This window comes from Globicephala melas, chromosome 17, assembly GCF_963455315.2.
Source record: "Globicephala melas chromosome 17, mGloMel1.2, whole genome shotgun sequence".
Lineage (NCBI taxonomy): Eukaryota > Metazoa > Chordata > Mammalia > Artiodactyla > Delphinidae > Globicephala > Globicephala melas.
In genome coordinates, this window is record NC_083330.1 from 43,679,095 (window position 1) to 43,695,345 (window position 16,251).

At 40.8% G+C, this 16,251-nt stretch overlaps 2 protein-coding genes across 7 annotated transcripts in view; one reads left to right on the top strand and one right to left on the bottom strand.

Annotated features, from left to right (window-relative positions):
• Positions 1-1,498, bottom strand: part of RGS22 (regulator of G protein signaling 22) — a 165,660-nt gene extending 164,162 nt beyond the window's left edge. For all 5 annotated transcript variants that reach the window (XM_060287494.1, XM_060287496.1, XM_060287493.1 and 2 more), the window contains exons 1-2: positions 1,407-1,498; positions 873-901 (exon numbers count right to left, since the gene is read on the bottom strand). In XM_060287494.1, coding sequence (XP_060143477.1) covers positions 873-901; positions 1,407-1,431 — 54 coding nt within the window. In that variant the 5' untranslated portion in view covers positions 1,432-1,498. The remainder of the gene's footprint in view (positions 1-872; positions 902-1,406) is intronic.
• Positions 1,499-1,556: 58 nt separating this feature from the next.
• Positions 1,557-16,251, top strand: part of POLR2K (RNA polymerase II, I and III subunit K) — a 39,820-nt gene continuing 25,125 nt past the window's right edge. For both annotated transcript variants that reach the window (XR_011376879.1, XM_070044037.1), the window contains exon 1: positions 1,557-1,844. Coding sequence is in view for 1 of the 2 variants with exons in the window: in XM_070044037.1 (XP_069900138.1) it covers positions 1,559-1,844 (286 nt within the window). In the remaining variant the exon portion in view is untranslated. The remainder of the gene's footprint in view (positions 1,845-16,251) is intronic.

A 16,251-nucleotide genomic window follows, 5' to 3' on the forward strand; every position in this document is an offset into this window, starting at 1 on the left:
GACCAAAGGTCTGGAAGGGTGAAAGTGGAAAGTACTAGCAAATGAAGCTAGCAGAGAGCCTCCATTCTCATAGCCCCTACTAGACTGTGAACTTTTGGAGACTTATCCTCAGCATCTAGCACTGCACTGTGAATATAGAGGCGCTCACGTTTGTTGAATAAAAAGTCAAAAGCAAATAAGATAATTGACCAAGAAGAGAAATAAGTGCTGTAGGACATAAGCAAATAATCTAGAGAAGTGGTTAGAACTGCTGGAATCAAACCTTAGTAGGAATGAGGCTCTACTGCCTCCTAGCTAATGTATAAACTTGGGCAAGTTCCTTAAATACACTGCGGGAACCACAGCAGAGCCCACCACCCTAGGTATAGCACTCACCTAAATGACAACAATTACGATGTACTTGGCCAAGTACTTATTATTACTCAACTCTCCAGAAGTCTGACCTAAGAACATATTTAGCACATTTTTAAAGGAATTGCAACTGTAAATAGACCACTTATCATCAATCAATGCCACCTACTAATGTTTACTGTAACCAGGAACTGCACAGCCCCATCACAATAAAACCATGGAGATGAAGTCTACCTCTCATGGAGTCATTAACAAGTTCAGCAAAATTAAATGAGGCCATTTATGTAAAAGAACTTTAACAATGAAGAGCATCCACCATAAACGTCAGATGGCCCCTTCTTGAAAATGTACCTGTTAAAAAATAAGCAATTCTTGTACTCAGCACCCTTGTTATGAAATGGAAGCCTCTATTATACTCATTTGGCAAAAAGAAGAAACAGCTTTTTTTTTCAATGATCTATGATTTGCTATTTTTTAAAAAAGCCAAGAAAAGAAAAAGTAGCTCTCTAAATTGTACTTACAAATCCTTCTTCTGTAATAGTTGGTGGCTCTGAAACAAGATAAAATATTACATTATCTCACTCAAATCTGATTTCCTTTTAAAGTAAATGAAATAATTTGAGACAGCAATTAGCCCAGCTTTATACGTGGGCAAGCTCAGTAAAATCCTGGCCCTCTGTTCATTTTCTGCACATGGACTGAATTTTAAGTTGGAATTCAAGGTGGAAGTGGGGAGGAAAGGCCTCTGGAATTCAGCTTGGTCACTAATTGACTGTGACCCTGGAGTTAACCTTAATAGACGGAGGCCTCCATTACTCCCGCTGCAAAACGGAGAATTAAGCAAGATAAAACAGGACGGGGCCAACGAAGCACTGGGAAAAGGGTGAGGGGTTAAATTCCTTACAAAATGCGGTGAGAGAACTCTGGAGCCAGTGCTACGGGACGCACGGGCAGAGAAGGAAACCCAGAGGCGGTGCGCAGTGGGGCCGCCCCGCGGGCGAGAGCAGCGGCCCGCGCGCCTCGGCCCCGACACCGACCCCGGCCGCCCCACCTACCGGCGGTGAGCCGCCTCTCGGTCATGCCGCCGCCGCTGCCCGCGCCCCCGTCAGCCGTGCGGGAACGGATGACGACGCGGAGCGGCGCGCGGCCCCGGACTACGCCGGCCGCTGTGGCCCCGCCCGGCCCGAGTTGCTATGGAGCTGAGACAATGCGGGCGCCGAGCAGCGGGCAGTCACGCGCCTCTCGGGCCCCCCGGTGCCGAGGAAAGTACGCCGTCTGCCCCCGCCCGTCCTCCTTCGGGCCAGGGGCCGGCCCCGCCGCCAACGGCCGCGGAACGACGGGCGCCCAGACCCCGGCGCTGCCACCGCTAGGGCCCTGGAGACGCATCGCCCTCAGAGCCCGAACTAGCTGGGGTCTCGTTCCTGTGGTGACTGCTGCTCAGGCCTGCTCTCCCCGCACAAGCTCCCGCACAAGCTCCGCCCACACCGTCCACAGTAAGAAAAGACCGGCTCCGAGCGGGTGCGGGGATGGAGGACCCTCTGGCTAGTCCTGGGAAGACGAGGAAGGAAGGGAAGAGTTTTCTAGACACCGAAGGAGGGGGAGTACTCGCCACACACAGCTCTTGAGCGCGTTCAGTTCTATGAATGCCTGTATAAAAAGTTAAATATTAACGTGCTTTAGGAACCAGATTTTCCTCACACTTTTCCTCCAATCGGTTAGGGCAGCCAAATTCTCAAGATAGCTAAGATTTTAAAATTACCGAAGGAATCATGAAGAGGGGACAATATACTGAGCTTGCCCATAGTGTATGTTCCCGGAAAAGTTATGATAGAGGAGTTTAAGTGAAGAGTGAAATTTGAAAAAAGAAAACCAATACCTCTAATTAGGAAAAAGTGAGCGTTTCTAGCAACGTCGTGGCTAACTCAGAGTTCCAGCCCAGACCTCTCCCCCTGAACCTGAGAATCCTAAATCCAGTTTCTACCCGTGGTAGCTCTTCTTGGATGCTCCCAAATCAAAATGTCCAAAGGGAAATTCACATTTTTTCCCATTTCTTATTTTCAAATTTCATCTTCTTACATAAATCCCATATTCAGTAAGCGATACCTTCTTCCACCAAGTGACTCAAGCCAGAAACACCATATTCACCCAAGCACTAGGTCCTGCCAATTCTACCTTGAAGTATTTCTGGAATCTGGAATCTTCTCTCCTTTCCCACTAACAACCAGAGTCCTAGCACAGGCTGCCATTTGGACTGCTGTAAAATACTTCCTAACTTGTCTCTCGGCCGTTGCTTCCAGTGGAGTTCCCCTTGAGTCCATTCTCCATGCTGAAAGCAAAATTATCCAATTGCAAATCTGACCTACTTGAAACCCTCAGTGGCTCCACATTTGCCTCCTAGGGCCTGCAGGTGTGTGAGTGCTTAAGCAAACAAGGAGTAAGACAAGGGGTGCTGGTACTGCGAGAAACCGTAACACCTGCTTAGTTATATTTATTTCCTCTTCAGCAGTACATAGGCAAAGACAAAAAAATAAAGCAATAAACCACTACCTTGGCCAAACAGAATCAGTGGGCCAAATGAAGTCAAGGGAGACTAGTGAGGAGAACAGGAAGGGGATGCGTGAGGGAACAAATCAACAATGGCTTTGTCGGCCCTCGTAAGGACTCTGGCTTTCATTCTGAGTGAAACACAAGCTATAGGAGTTTGAACAAAGAAGTACCACGATTTTACTCTTATTTGCAAATGATCACTCTGGGTGCTGTATAGCGAATGCAGATGGGCCAGGTAGTAGCAGGCAAGAGCGGGTGGCTCAGAGCAGGGTAGTAGCAGGTTTGAGTAACAGGTTTGAGATGGACTCATGGATTCTGCATATATTTAAAGGTAGGGCCAAGATGATTCCCTGACAAAGTGGATGTTGGAATGAAAGTAGTTGAGAATAATTCCAAGTTTTTTGCCATGAGCAGCTGGGAGGATGGAGTTGCAATCATTGGAGATGGAGAAAGCTGTGAGAGGAACACAGGTAGGAAAGAGGTTAAGAAGCCTATTAGCCATCCAAAGAAAAGATTTTGAGTTTGCAGTTGATATAGAAGCCTGGAATTTGGGAGATACAAATTTAAGAGTTGACATACAAACGGGCTTTTCAGGCATTTCCTTGCACCATTTTTCTGTCACCAGGGAAGCCCTTCTGGCCTTTATCAGGCTAAATTTTCTCATTCTTCAATACTCAGCTTGAGTGTCATCTCCAGAATACCTTCACGTGAGCTCCTTTCATTGACCTCTCCCTCTTACTCCTATGTAGTTAGTACAAACTCATGTCTTAAAAGGATACCCTCTACTCTCAGTGCCACTCACCAGACAGTAAACTCCTGGGGGTGAAGGAGATTCATGTTCTTTTAACCAGCCAGCACCCACTACTGAGTGCCACTGCTCAGTACATATTTGTTGAAACATCTCTCCATTGCAGTCATTCTGCCCTGCTCACAGACAAGATATGTTAATTCCTGTTTTAGGTAGCCATACTGATGAGAAGTCAATAATTTGTTTTCACATTAAGTGTGGCTAACACTTATTGCACATGCTGTGGGCCTCTAATAATAACCATAACCATGGGAGATTGATATTATCCTCAACAATTTAAGAAACTGAGACTTGGACCTATAAAATTTGCTCAAAGACAAGCAAAGCCTGCAAGTGTTGAAACCACCAACTGATCCAGGCCTGTCTCATCCAAAGCCTTTGCTCTAACAACCAGGCTAGGCAGCTTTTCTCACTAAAAATAATCTCATTAGAGATTTAGAAAAACAGCGTAAGAATCATAGAGGCAGTTACTTGAACCCAAATGCTTAGATAAGAAGCTATTCTAATGTTTTGATGATTTTTTTGGTAACAGTTTTATTGAGATGGAATTCACATATCATAAAATTCACCTATTTAAACTGTATGATTCAGTGGTTTTTAGTATATTCAGAGTTGTGCAACCATCACCACAATCAATTTTAGAACATTTTCATCACCTCAAAGAAACCTCATACTCTTAGCTGTCACCCCTATTATCCCGTCCCCACCCAAACCCTATGCACCCACTAATCTACCTTCTGTCTCTATATATTTGCCTATTCTGGACATTTCGTATAAATGGAATCACACCACATGTTGGTCTTTTGTGACAGGTTTCTTTCACTTAGCATAATGTTTTCAAGATTCATCCATGTTGTGGCATGAATCAGTTCTTCATTCCTTTTTGTTGCTGAATAATATTCAATTGTATGGCTATGCCACAATTTGTCCATTCATCAGTTGATAGTCATTTGGATTATTTCTACTTTTTAGCTATTATGAATAATGCTGCTATGAGCGTTTATGTACAGGTCTTTGTGTGGACATGTTTTCATTTCTCCTGGATATATACCTAGGAGTGAAATTGCTAGGTAATGTGGTAATTCTATGTTTGTTTGGCAACCCTGTTTAATTTTTAAGGAACTACAAGACTATTTTCCAAATTGGCTGTACCATCTTATATTACCACCAGCAGTGGATGAGGGTTCTGATTTTACCACAGCTTCACTCACACTTGTTATCATCTGTCTTTTTGATTCTAGCCATCCTATTGGGTGTGAAGTGATATCTCTTTGTGGTTTTGATTTGTATTTCCCTGATGACTGTGTTTTACTTACTTTTAACACATTTTATTATGTTTCTGCTCCCCAAACTAGCTAGTATTTCCAAAAAGGCCTTTTTTTTTTTTTTACTACTAGTCTATACCATTGTTGAAAACCTAGGCAGTTCAAAACCACAAGTTTGTAATAAGACCTATATCTACATAAATGGAATTAAGTTTTTGTTTATTCTCTTCTGATTCTGGACATATTATTAGAGAATTTGAAGGATGTATTTGGGATAGACTTACTAAAACATAGACTTTGTAGTACACCTAAAGTCAATTGGGGGGAATCTTGGAGAGCATAAAACTGTGATGCAACTGCGGAACAGGACAGGAGTGATATCATGTAAAGGTGCTGTAGACAAAGAAAAATGATCAGGTCTCCAAATATGAATCATAAACCAAAAGTCACAAGGGCTGATCTGAATTGCAAGGATTAATTTGCATGAGGGCTACTCTTTGTAACCTGCTCAGGGTGAGAAGCTACAGGGATTTATCCAACGATTCTCACAGGTACTGCTGGAGAGACTGCAGTGTATGTGTAGATCTCTCCTTGACGATCAAGAGCAGATTTTTCAGGCATCCTACCTGTTTAGTGATTTAAACACATTGGTCCTTCCTTGGGTTTGGTGTGGTAGAGTCAAACTTAAGCCTAGTTCCAAACCTTTCTAAATGTGAACAGGAATAGCATCAACGGGATGAAATTCATATTACCATTGTGATTTTAATTTTTGATAGTAATGGGATATTTAATAGAAAGTCTGACTGCACAAATGGACAATGGCCAGACCATATATGACAACAGAACTTTAATAACCTCTGTAGCAACCAGCCTGGGAAGCCAAGCCACAACTTCTGCAGCAATAAGCCCCAAATGGTCAGGACTTCTTCAGTAGCTGCCAGTTTCTCTCATTTTTGCCCTCACTTCCAACTCAGGACGAATCAGAGAAAACCAAATATGCTTCCCTAACTAGTAACATAGGATGCCTGTTGGATTCTAGATAGCCCATTTCCAGCTTCCCCTGTTAACAAACTCCAATCAGAGCATACCAGAAGTTCTCCCTTCTTTTCGCTATACAGCTTTCCCACTCTGTTGCCTGCCTTTGAGCCACTGCCACATGCAAATGATGGTGGCTGACTCCTTTGCTAAAACAAGCTCTGAATAAATAGCCTTTGCTTGTTCTCATTTGGGTTGTTTTCACTTATTTCCACATAGCTAAACTATATCCTTAATTTTTACATGAATCATTTTTATTCATGAATAAATGAATCAAAATGAGAGGATAATGCAGTAGAATGTTTTTCCTAGGAGCTGGATGGCAACTCAACATCTGATGATATACAATACCATCCCCCATTCCAATCCCTAAAATAACTGCAGTTGTGGCAGTTATAACATTTACATATTGTTTCTTTACATTTTCCTTTTGATAATCACTGATTCTTTCCTTTTTGTGAAATTACATATCAATACTGGATAACAACTACATATACTCCGTATCACATTTAACTAGAAAACAGCATTCTTTTTTTAATTTTTTCATTTAACAGTTTAATAATTTTTTGAAGAAGGAACATAATTAGTTTAATACATTCATTAGGCAATTTCTTAACTTATTCAAGATAACTACCCTCTGGACCTGCTGGTTTATATTTATTCTAATTGTCAATATATTCCATTACATTACTTTGTTTCTTTCACAAACTGATGAGATAATTCAGTTTTTTAATGCTTCCCTAAAGTTTTAAAACTCTAATATTGCTCTAGGGTTTTGTAATTTTTACAAATAGAGAATACATTATTTTTTTCTTTTTCTTCTCCTTTTTTTTCTCCCCTCCTCTACTTTTTTTTAAAAATGAATTTGAGCTCTAAGGGATTTTTTGACCTGTGTGGGGCTCTCCTGCAGGCCCAGCACCTAGAACAAAACCTGCCATGATATAGTAAATGCTCAATAAATATGTGTTAAATTAGTGAATTATATTTAATGAAGAAATAAAGATTTTATTATTGGAAGTTATAAAATAAAACAACAATAAGATACCACTACAGACCTTTTCAAAAGGTCAAAATCCAAACACTGACAACACCAAATGCTGGTGAGGATGTGGACCAACAGGAACTAACCACAACATTGCTGGTGAGATGGCAAAATGTTATAGCCACTTTGGAAGACAGTTTGGTGTTTTCTTATAAAACTAAACATACTCTTACCATATGATCCAACAATTGTGCTCCTTGGTATTTACCCAAAGGAGTTGAAAACTTATGTCCACACAAAAACCTTCACATGGATGTTTATAGCAGCTTCATTCATAATTGGCAAAACTTGGAAGCAACTAAGATGCCCTTCGGTAGATAGATAAACTCTGGTACATGCAGACAATGGAATATTACTCAGTGCTAAAAAGAAATGAGCTATCAAGCCACAAAAAAACATGGAAGTACCTTAAATGCACATTACTAAGTAAAAAGCCAACCTGAAAAAGGTTACATACCGTATGATTCCAACTACATGACATTCTGGAAACAGGAAAACTATGGAGACAGTAAAAAGATGGGTGGTTGCCAGAGGTTAGTGGAGAGAGAGGTGAATAAGCAGAGCACCGAGGATTTTTAGGGCAGTGGCACTACTCTGTATGATACTATAATGGTGGATACAAGTCATTATACATTTGTCCAAACCCACAGAATGTACACCACCAAGAATGAACCCTTCCTAAGGTAAACTATGGACTTTGGGTGATTATAATGGTATATGTAGATTCAGCAAATGATTACAGCAAATGTACCGCTCTGGTGGGGATGTTGATAATGGGGTGGCTATGCAAGTGTGGGGACAGGGAGTCTATGGGAAATCTCTGTAACTTCCTCTTAATTTTGCTGTGAACCTAAAACTGCTCTAAAAAAGTCTTTTTAAAAAAGTTATAAGAACATTAGTAGATTGGTCAAAATAAAAGATCTCTTAATTTTTAAAAATTGAAGTATAGTTAATTTACAGTATTGTATTAGTTTCAGGTGTACGGCAAAGTGATTCAGTTATACATATATGTGTATATACATATATTTTATTCTTTTCCATTATAGTTTATTACAAGACACTGAATATAGCTCCCTGTGCTATACAGTAAATCCTTCTTGTTTATCTATTTTATATATGGTAGTGTGCATCCCATACTCCCAAATTATCCCTCCCCCCCTTCCCCTTTGGTAACCAAAAGTTTGTTTTCTATGTCTGTGAGTCTGTTTCTGTTTTGTAAATAAGTTCATTTGTACTGTTTTTTAGATTCCACATATCATATAATACTTGTCTTTGTCTGACTTATTTCACTTAGTATGATCATCTCTAGGTCCATCCATGTTGCTGCAAATGGCATTATTTCATTCTTTTTTATGGCTGAGTAATATTCCATTGTGTGTGTGTGTGTGTGTGTGTGTGTGTGTGTGTGTGTGTTTGTGTGTGTGTATACCACATATTCTTTATACATTCATCTGTTGATGGATACTTAGGTTGCTTCCATGTTTTGGCTATTGTAAATAGCGCCACTATGAACATTGGGGTGCATTATCTTTTCAAATTAGAGCTTTCCTCTTTTCTGGATATATGCCCAGGAGTGGGATTGCTGGAAGATCTAATTTTTTTTTTGTGTGTGTGGTACACGGGCCTTTCACTGTTGTGGCCTCTCCCGTTGCGGAGCACAGGCTCCGGACACGCAGGCTCAGCGGCCATGGCTCATGGGCCCAGCCGCTCCGCGGCATGTGGGATCTTCCCGGACCGAGGCATGAACCCGTGTCCCCTGGATCGTCAGGCAGACTCTCAACCACTGCACCACCAGGGAAGCCCGATCTTAATTTTTGATCTGCCAGTCAGGCATCAGTGATCAGGAAAAATAAAATGTCCATTAGCTTGAATTTCCTATCTCCTTACCTGAAGCCAAACCAACAGCAAGTGATTCTCTAATAATCAGGGAGCAGGAGAACCAAAGGTTTGCTGCCATAGGAGAGGGATACTACTCAGGTTAGTATGAGCAGGCAGAAAGCCAAGTCTAAATATCTGGAGTCAAACAGCCATCATTTTAACCTCAGCCCTAAATTCACTAGTGGGGATGAACACAATTTTAAACTCTTCTAAGCCTTATCTGAAAGGGGAAAAAAAAGAAAATAATAATGGTACCACTCTCATAGCATTGCTCTTAATATAATGAGATAATGTCTGTAATATACATGGTTCACTTCCTGGCCAAATTAAAAATTAGCCACCAACAATAAAGATCTATAAATATTTCAAACTGAGGTCACTGTCTCAGGATTCCACAGCCCATTTAGTCTACATTTACTGTGTCTCTGATTATACTAGTAGACTCTAGAGCACTAGAGAGTGGTAAGAAAGAACAGCCCCTGCCCTTGGCACATTTACACTCCTCATGAAACAATTCAAAAGCACTTACAAAGTAACTTGAAAATGAGTGCAGATTATCCTCTGTGTCAGTACAAAAGGAGAGTGGCAGCAGGTGTACATTTCCCTGCCAGGAGAGAATAAGGGAAAAAGAGGCCTTTCATGACAGCAGTCTTGACAGCCCCTCGTTTTCAACAATGACACAGAGCTCCCGCTCTCTGCGCCCCAGGGCATCCCATGTATACCTAACCCAGGCTAGGCATAGGAGAGGTGGCACGGAAGACTTTTGGCAAACAGTGAACTTCTATTCGGTGCTTAGGGACTAGACTAAGTACTGGGGACTCAGACACAGGTCAGAGGACTTCACTGGCTAACAAGGAAACATAAAAGTTCTGATAAATGCTGTGAGAACACAGATACAAAGGGTCTCCAGAGAGTGACATAACCAGCCAGGGAGTGGGGGGAAAGTGATCAGCCCTGGTGTCCACTGAGCAGAGTTTTAAAAGGCAAACAGGAGTGAGGCAGAGGGGAAGAGAGAGAATGACAATCTGAAGGAGAAAGCAGCATTGCCGTGGGAGAGGGATACTGGTTAGAGGGCTGGAGCAAAGGGAGTATGAAAGGGGCAGTGGCTCAGTTTCAACCCTCTCAAAAGCAAACAACTATATTCGAAGTACTCTAGCATATCAGCTTAAAGAGTAAACTGAGATTTGGATAAATTTATTTGATATCAGCTGAAAAAGAAAACAGATTTGGATAAAATTTATCTTATATGGTAACCAATTATTATTAATTCATCAATTCAATTAAGATTTTAAACAAATGAGAGACACACTCAAGATGTGTACTTCAATAAGATCACCCAGATCATAATTTTTCTTAACCCATGACTTTATTTTTATTAAAATATTTATTTTAAACATATAAGATCATTCAGCTCTCCTCAGGTGACACCCAAATAAGCTTCAAGTCATTAATATTTACCAAAACACATGAAAACATTAAAGAAATAAAATTACATTCAGTTAATCTAAGATTAACAAGTTCTGGGGATCTAATGTACAGCATGGTGATTATAGCTAATAATACTGTATTATATACTTGAAAGTTGCTAATAGGGACTTCCCTGGTGGCTCAGTGGTTAAAAATCCACCTGCCAATGCAGGGGACACAGGTTTGAGCCCTGATCCAGGAAGATCCCACACACCGTGGAGCAACTGAGCCCGTGCGCCACAACTACTGAGCCTGCACTCTAGAGCTCGCGAGCCACAACTACTGAGGCTGAGTGCCACAACTACTGAAGCCCATGCGCCGAGAGCCCGTGCTCCACAACAAGAGAAGCCACCACAATGAGAAGCCCACGCACAGCAACAAAGAGTAGCCCCCACTCGCCGCAACTAGAGAAAGCCTGCGTGCAGCAACAAAGACCCAACGCAGCCAAAAATAAAACATAAGTTAATTAATTAATTTTTTAAAAAAAGAAAGTTGCTAAGAGAGTAAATCTTAAATGTTCTCACCAACAAAAAAAGAAGTAGTAATTATGTGATGAGATGGAGATGTTAGCTAATAGTATGGTGGTAATCATTTTGCAATATATAAGTGTATCAAAATAACATGTTGTACAACTTAAACTTACATGATGTTATATGTCAATTCTACCCCAACAAAGCTGGAGAAAAAAAAGAAATAAAATACTTTTTTCCTTTAAAACAAGTACTATAGGGCTTCCCTGGTGGCACAGTGGTTAAGAACCCACCTGACAATGCAGAGGACACGGGTTTGAGCCCTGATCTGGGAAGATCCCACATGGCGTGGAGCAACTAAGCCCATGTGCCACAACTACTGAGCCTGCACTCTAGCGCCCGTGAGCCACAACTACTGAGCTCACATGCCACAACTACTGAAGCCCGCATGCCTAGAGCCCATGCTCCGCAACAAGAGAAGCCACCACAATAAGAAGCCCGCACACCGCAAAGAAGAGTAGCCCCTGCTCATTGCAACTAAAGAAAGCCTGGGAAAAAAAAAAAATAAATAAAAAGTAAAGAAAGCCTGCATGCAGCAATGAAGACCCGACGCAGCCAAAAATAAATAAATAAATAAATAGTTTTTTTAAGTACTGTGTTTTGAACATATACTTCCCTCTCTTGAATAACAACACACAAAAAAATTAAATATCTTTGCCACCCTAGCCCATAAAAATTGGAATGTATTGTTTACTTTCTGCATGTAGTAATATACCACTTAATCATAAAGTGATGCATATTTCAACCCTAAAGGCCAAAATCCTCTGCCCTTAAACACCTAACATATGTGTATGTATATACATATACATGCATGCATATCTTAATTCTCATTCATCATAACTATTATATATCATTATCATATGATTCATTATCATATCGTGATAATCATTAATTCAGCAATTCAATTAATACTTGCTGCATCGTCTATCATGCACAAGACATTCTGCTAAATGAGGCAGAGAGGTGAATAAAACAATTCTGCTTTTAAGGAACTTGCTAATGGTGGAAAACAAGAATTTAATACAAATAAAACATGCCATAAATACTGTAAGAAAGGTATGAATAAACACTAGATCTCGCCTTCCCTGGTGGTGCAGTGGTTGAGAATCTTCCTGCCAATGCAGGGGACACTGGTTCGAGCCCTGGTCTGGGAGGATCCCACATGCCGCGGAGAACTACGCCCGTGAGCCACAGCTACTGAGCCTGCATGTCTGGAGCTTATGCTCCACAACAAGAGAGGCCATGACAGTGAGAGGCCCATGCACCGCGATGAAGAGTGGCCCTTGCTTGCTGCAACTAGAGAAAGCCCACACACAGAAACAAAGACCCAACACAGCCAAAAATAAGTAAATAAATAAATTAATTAAATTAAAAAAAAACACTAGATTCAAAGAAGGTAAGAATTTTGTCTTGTTGGAGAGATCAGAAAATGATTCATGGGAGCCCTGAACCTAGATAGTGGAGTAGAAGGACGTGCTCTCACTGCCTCTTGCGAGAACACCAGAATCACAACTAGCTGCTGGACAGTCATCGACAGGAAGACACTGAACTCACCAAAAGAGATACCCCACATCCAAAGACAAAGGAGAAGCCACAATGAGAAGGTAGGAGGGGTGCAATCACAGTAAAATCAAATCCCATTACTGCTGGGTGGGTGACTCACAGACTGGAGAACACTTATACCACAGAAGTTCACCCACTGGAGTGAAGGTTCTGAGCCCCACATCAGGCTTCCCAAACTAGGGGTCTGGCAACGGGAGGAGGAATTCCTAGAGAATCAGACTTTGAAGCCTAATGGGATTTGATTGCAGGACTTCGACAGGATTGGGGAAAACAGAGACTCCACTCTTGGAGGGCACACACAAAGTAGTGTGCGCATCGGGACCCAGGGGAAGGAGCAGTGACCCCAGGGGAGACTGAACCAGACCTACCTGCTAGTGTTGGAGGGTCTCCTGCAGAGGCCAGGGGTGGCTGTGGCTCACCGTGGGGACAAGGACACTGGCAGCAGAAGTTCTGGGAAGTACTTCTTGGCATGAGCCCTCGCAGAGTCTGCCATTAGCCCCACCAACGAGCCCAGGTAGGTTCCACTGTTGGGTTGCCTCAGGCCAAACAACCAACAGGCAGGGAACCCAGCCCCAACCATCATCAGTCAAGCGGATTAAAGTTTTACTGAGCTCTACCCACGACAGCAACAGTCAGCTCTACCCTCCACCAGTCCCTCCCATCAGGAATCTTGCACAAGCCTCTCACGTAGCCTCATACACCAGAGGGCATACAGCAGAAGCAAGAACTACAATCCTGCAGCCTGTGGAACAAAAACCACATTCACAGAAAGACAGATAAGATGAAAAGGCAGTGGGCAATGTACCAGATGAAGGAACAAGATAAAACGCCAGAAAAACAATTAAATGAAGTGGAGATAGGCAATGCTCCAGAAAAAGAATTCAGAATAATGAGAGTGAAGGTCATCCAGGACTTCAGAAAAACAACGGAGGCAAAGATCGAGAAGATGCAAGAAATGTTTAACAAAGACCTAGAAGAATTAAAGAAACAAACAGAGATGAACAATAAAATAACTGAAATTAAAACTATACTAGAAGGAATCAATAGCAGAATAACTGAGGCAGAAGAACGGATAAGTGACCTGGAAGACAGAATGGTGGAATTCACTGCTGTGGAACAGAATAAAGAAGAATGAAAAGAAATGAAGAAAGTCTAAGAGACCTCTGGGACAACATTAAATGCAACAACATTCGCATTATAGGGGTCCCAGAAGGAGAAGAGAGAGAGAAAGGACCAGAGGAAATATTTGAAGAGATTATAGTCGAAAACTTCCCTAACATGGGAAAGGAAATTGCCACCCAAGTGCAGGAAGCGCAGTGAGTCCCATACAGGATAAACCCAAGGAGAAACATGCCAAGACACATAGTAATCAATCTGGCAAAAATTAAACATAAAGAAAAATTATTGAAAGCAGCAAGGGAAAAATGACAAATAACATACAAGGGAACTCCCATAAGGTTAACAGCTGATTTCTCAGCAGAAATTCTACAAGCCAGAAGGGAGTGGCATGATATACTTAAAGTGATGAAAGGGAAGAACCTACAACCAAGATTACTCTACCCGGCAAGGATCTCATTCAGATTCGATGGAGAAATCAAAAGCTTTACAGACAAGCAAAAGTTAAGAGAATTCAGCACCACCAAACCAGCTCTACAACAAATGCTAAAAGAACTTCTCTAAGTGAAGAAAAGGGCCTACAAAAACAAACACAAAACAATTAAGAAGATGGTCATAGGAACATACATATCGATAATTACCTTAAATGTGAATTGATTAAATGCTCCAACCAAAAGACACAGGCTTGCTGAATGGATACAAAAACAAGACACAAATATAGGCTGTCTACAAGAGACCCACTTCAGACCTAGGGACACATACAGACTGAAAGTGAGGGGATGGAAAAAGATATTCCATGCAAATGGAAATAAAAAGAAAGCTGGAATAGCAATACTCATATCAGATAAAATAGACTTTAAAATAAAGAATGTTACAAGAGACAAGGAAGGACACTACATAATGATCAAGGGATCAATCCAAGAAGAAGAGATAACAACTATAAATATATATGCACCCAACATAGGAGCACCTCGATACATAAGGCAACTGCTAACAGCTATAAAAGAGGAAATTGACAGTAACACAATAATAGTGGGGGACTTCAACACCTCACTTACACCAATGGACAGAAAATCCAAACTGAAATTTAATAAGGAAACAGAAGCTTTAAATGACACAATAGACCAGATAGATTTAATTGTTATTTATAGGACATTCCATCCAAAAACAGCAGATTACACCTTCTTCTCAAGTGCACACAGAACATTCTCCAGGATAGATCACATCTTGGCTCACAAATCAAGCCTCATAAGTTTAAGAAAATTGAAACCATATCAAGCATCTTTTCTGACCACAACGGTATGAGACTAGAAATGAATTACAGGGGAAAAAACGTAAAAAACACAAACACATGGAGGCTAAACAATACGTTACTAAATAACCAAGAGATCACTGAAGAAATGAAAGAGGAAATCAAAAAATACCTAGAGACAAATGACAATGAAAACACGACGATACAAAACCTATGGGATGCAGCAAAATCAGTTCTAAGAAGGAAGTTTATAGCTATACAAGCCTACCTCAAGAAACAAGGAAAATCTCAAATAATTAATCTAACCTTACACCTAAAGGAACTAGAGAAAGAAGAACAAACAAAACCCAAAGTTAGCAGAAGAAAAGAAATCATAAAGATCAGAGCAGAAATAAATGAAATAGAAACAAAACAACAATAGCAAAGATCAATAAAACTAAAAGCTGGTTCTTTGAGAAGATAAACAAAATTGATAAACCATTAGCCAGACTCATCAAGAAAAAGAGGGACAGAACTCAAATCAATAAAATTAGAAATGAAAAAGGAGAAGTTACAACAGACACCACAGAAATACAGAGCATCCTAAGAGACTACTACAAGCAACTCTGTGCCAATAAAATGGACAACCTGGAAGAAATGGACAGATTCTTAGAAAGGTATAACCTTCCAAGACTGAACCAGGAAGAAACAGAAAATAAGAACAGACCAATCATAAGTAATGAAATTAAAACTGTGATTAAAAATCTTCCAACAAACAAAAGTCCAGGACCAGATGGCTTCACAGGTGAATTCTGTCAAACATTTAGAGAAGAGCCAACACCCATCCTTCTCAAAGTCTTCCAAAAAATTGCGGAGGGAGGAACACTCCCAAACTCATTCTATGAGGCCACCATCACCTTGATACCAAAACCAGACAAAGATACTACAAAAAAGAAAATTACAGACCAATATCACTGATGAATATAGGTACAAAAATCATCAACAAAATACTAGCAACAGAATCCAACAACACATTAAAAGGATCATACACCATGATCAAGTGGGATTTATCCCAGGGATGCAAGGATTCTTCAGTATATGCAAATCAATCAATGTGATACACCATATTAACAAATTGAAGAAGAAAAACCATATGATCATCTCAATAGATGCAGAGAAAGCTTTTGACAAAATTCAACACCCATTTATGATAAAAACTCTCCAGAATGTGGGCATAGATGGAACCTATCTCAACATAATAAAGGCCATATACGACAAACCCACAGCAAACAACATCATTCTCAATGGTGAAAAACTGAAAGCATTTCCTCTAAGATCAGGAACGAGACAAGGATGTCCACTCTCACCACTATTATTCAACAGTTTTGGTAGTCCTAACCATGGCAATCAGACAAGAA